The 4,044-nt window shown below is 40.0% G+C and overlaps 1 protein-coding gene across 1 annotated transcript; it reads left to right on the plus strand.

Moving 5' to 3' along the window:
- Nucleotides 1–3,418: 3,418 nt before the first annotated feature.
- LOC116567842 (keratin-associated protein 20-2-like) lies at nucleotides 3,419–3,582 on the plus strand. The gene has a single exon (XM_032303182.1). The coding sequence runs from the start codon at nucleotides 3,445–3,447 to the stop codon at nucleotides 3,580–3,582; it is 138 nt and encodes a 45-aa protein (XP_032159073.1). The 5' UTR covers nucleotides 3,419–3,444.
- The last annotated feature ends 462 nt before the right edge of the window (nucleotides 3,583–4,044 follow it).

The following is a 4,044-nucleotide window of genomic DNA, read 5'->3' on the forward strand; positions in this document are numbered from 1 at the left end:
TCTCCTCTCCCACTTATTTATGCATTTCTTTTTTTTTTTAAGATTTTATTTATTTATTTGACAGTAGAGATCACAAGTAGGCAGAGAGGTAGGCAAAGACAGGAAGGGAAGCAGGCTCCCCGCGGAGCAGAGAGCCGGATGCAGGACTTGATCCCAGGACTCTGGGATAATGACCTGAGCCAAAGGCAGAGGCCCAACCCACTGAGCCACCCAGGCACCCCTATACATTTCTTTTATATCCATAAATACACATACATTTATATTTTATTCACTGGTTATAATATAATTAAATCCTATTGTTATTTAATTATTGCTCAGGCCGTGGTTTATTTGGCCAACAGGAAGCGCTTCAAGCTAGTTTCTGTGTCATTTTGACACATCCTATATGCTTTTAACAGTTTTTGAGAATTTCTTTTGGCACAAAAAGATGGTTCAATTTCATGTTTTGACTATTCTACTACAATATTGGCATCAACCAATTTTCCAAAATTCCTCTTTCTGGGCAAAGCATTTAAAAATTAAGATCTAGACAGTAGATGTGCTTGTTGTTACTGGGAGATGCTACTCCCAGGTCCTCTCAGTAGCCAAGCTAAGGAACATATGAATACATCTATTATATATAGATATACATCCACACACATATTTATGCCATGTCTATCTATATATATTGAAAACCATGCATTCACATTGATACTTGTGATTCCAGGCCAACATCACAATGTTCATTCTGGTTTTCTGTCCACCATAGTTTCTCATGATGGCCACTGTCAATGAATACAATTACCCTTAATCTATGTATTTATTTGGTCACTTTTCCAATATATAACCCATTTTCACTACCAATGGAATGTCCTACCACAACTTTTATGAAGACACCGTCTTCACTCCATATGTGCTCCAACAACCCACAACAAACAGTTACTGCTGTCTGATTCCAATTTATCTTGCTCAGGCTCTAATACCTGTGCGGGACTGGACAAATTTTCTCCTCACCCAGATTAGACGCTAGCACCCCACACTGGGTGGGCCTCCCTTGCTGTTCTCCATCATGAGATGCTCTCCTAACCCAACTAGGGCTCCAAAGTTCTGCTCTTGATAGCTAGCACTTCAATCGCTCCTCTCCTGTGCTCACTGTCCTCAAATACTGCTATCCTGCAGTAGGCTATCCCCACCCCCTGCCTTCTCCCTAAACAGCCTTCATGTTCCACTCACGTCCTGTTCTACCACACTAGGACCTATGGATGACATCACGCCTGCTCAGGCTCCAAAATCCATTCCAGGTCATTGTCACCACCATCCAGCTTGTAAACACCCTCCTTCTACTGCTCATTTCCCAGCCTTTATATTAAGCTATATATTTCACTTCACCTTGATCTTCATAACTTCTTGAATGTCCATGTTTCTATTTGGGATCATTCTTCTACTGGAAGAAAGCTCTTAAGTATTTCTTAATACAGATCTACTTGCCAGTTTTCTCTGGAGAGAAATCTTTATTTTATATTAAGTTTTGAAGGATACTTTCATTAGATATAGGATTATAAGCAACATCAACCATGAAGGAGGTTAATCTTTTAAAACCAGGAAGAGAAATTTACTTTTTTTGTTTAATTAAATTAATTTATTTATTTTCAGAAAAACAGTATTCATTATTTTTGCACCACACCCAGTGCTCCATGCAATCCGTGCCCTCTATAATACCCACCACCTGGTACCCCGACCTCCCACGCCCCCGCCCCTTCAAACCCCTCAGTTGTTTTTCAGAAATTTACTTTTTGATACAATAAAAATGCATGTTGCATAATTCACACATATACTATATGTTATCTTCCTCAGTGATGTCTTGTACATAAGCCTGTACTATAAGATATATCTTTCAGGGTTTGCTTAAGGAAATAGAAACTCTTTTGTGTCGCTTAAGCATTTTTTTAAGATTTTTTTTTTTTTTTTTTTTTTTTTTTGACAGAGAGAGAGAGAGTGGGAGGGGCAGAGGGAGAAGCAGACGCCCCTCTGAGCAGGGAGACTGATGCGGGGCTTGATCCCAGGACTCTGGGATCATGACCTGAGTCGAAAGCAGCCGCTTTCTGGCTGAGCCACCCAGGCACCCCTAGCTTAAGCATTTCTAGGAAAGAGTCCAGACCTTACATAAATGAGATATTACGTCTATTCTAAACATCACATAAATGACTGCCAGTCAGAACAAGTACTGGGCCAGTGGCATGTGATTTTTTTTTTTTAAGCTCAACATGTGGAGGTTGAACTCATGACTCTGAGATCGAGACATAGCTGAAATCAAGAATTAGACACTTAACTGGTTGCACCACCCAGGCATCCCAGTTTGTCTGTTTTCTTTACTAAGGTCATGCTTTTCCTCATGGGCAACTGACCAGGCAAGGAAAATACTGGGTCCGGAGAGGGGAGAGTTTGAAAGCTCTCATACATGGACTTATACATGAATGAGTCTTCATCAGTATCCCAATTTGGGGTTTTGACAGCAGTGTGACATGTAAGTTCACTAAGTTGGATATTCCTCCCAAAGATCCAATTAATGTATTTAAAGGGAAATTTTAAAAAGGTAAACAGTAAATTGTATAAATCAATAGTAAAATCGCCTAGACCAAGGTAAGAATTCTGAATAATAACAAATTTCAAGGTGAAAGAAGAGGTGGCATTAAAACAATAAAGAAGGGGCACCTGGGTGGCTCAATGGGTTAAGCCTCTGCCTTCAGCTCAGGTCATGATCTCAGGGTCCTGGGATCAAACCCCATATTGGGCTCCCTGCTCAGCAGGGAGCCTGTTCCTCCTCTCTCTCTCTGCCTGCCTCTCTGCCTACTTGTGATCTTTGTCTACCAAATAAATAAATAAAATCTTTAATAAAAAAATAAAACAATAAAGGAATATATAAGCAGCCATTCTGTTGTATATAATCACTGAAAACTGCTATCTAGGGGAAATAATTGCTTACTCAAAAAAAAAAAAATAGGTAATTTAGCAGTTTTGCGTCTTCATTAATGTCTCCAACTCATGAACCCACATACCCACATAGAGATCATAACTCCTAACCACACATTTCACCATGAGATGAAAAGTAAAAATAACAAAAATAAGAATCATTAACACAGGAAAAAAACGAGATTCCCATGCAAACTTGTCATAGACCTTAAACTAACAAAAACATAGTAAGGCATTCCAAATATAACAAAGGTTGCTCGTTAAAGGCATTGACTTTGATTGTGGGAATCCTAACACAACAGCAAAGGATTCTCAGTTATGAGAGCTTCTTTCTGAAAGTTTAAAAGGCAAATTAATGCAAACTATGAGGCTCACCCTTGTCTGTGGTTTGCCACACCCACCAAGGAGTGCATATAAAAGGCCCAGCACAGATGTTAGCATGCACACAGAAAATAGATAACCTGCTCCTCAACAGAACCTTCCATCCTCAACACCATGTGCTATTACAGCAATTACTATGGTGGCCTGGGCTGTGGCTACCGTGGCCTGGGCTGTGGCTATGCTGGGTATGGTGGGTATGGCTGCTGCCGCCCATCTTGCTGTGGCAGATACTGGTCGTATGGATTCTACTGAGAAACTTCTAGAGTCATTCGTTCTGCAGAACTCCCCCTCCTATGCTTTCCAATTATCCTTCCAGTGTTCTTCTTACAAGCAATTTATTCCTCTTTCCAACAGTGAAAATTTTATCAGGACTCCTTCAGCTACAGCACACTACAGGTTCGGCATGCTTCAGCTTGATTGACCAAAGCCACATGTAGTACCTCACAATTCATAAAAGTGTTTATGTTTGCTACTGCATTCCCTCTCCCTACATTTTCAGTTAACAGTTTTGATGTGAAAAAGTTTTTAAGTTGATGTCTCAATAAACTTTCTCATTCATTGGAGAATGCTTGGTGTTTATATTTAATTCTCTCTACCATGCAGATGTGTGCATGTGGGTGTAAATATTTCATTTAAGGACACATGGGGGAAAAACAGGTATCTTTACAGATACTGTAGCCACACATCTAGAGAGCCTGGGTGGTAAAATAATAA

This window comes from Mustela erminea, chromosome 1 (assembly GCF_009829155.1).
Source record: "Mustela erminea isolate mMusErm1 chromosome 1, mMusErm1.Pri, whole genome shotgun sequence".
In the NCBI taxonomy this organism is placed as follows: domain Eukaryota; kingdom Metazoa; phylum Chordata; class Mammalia; order Carnivora; family Mustelidae; genus Mustela; species Mustela erminea.

Coding starts and splice junctions, on each gene's coding strand:
- LOC116567842 (XM_032303182.1), top strand. CDS start 3,445: ATGTGCTATTACAGCAATTACTATGGTGGCCTGGGCTGTGGCTACCGT.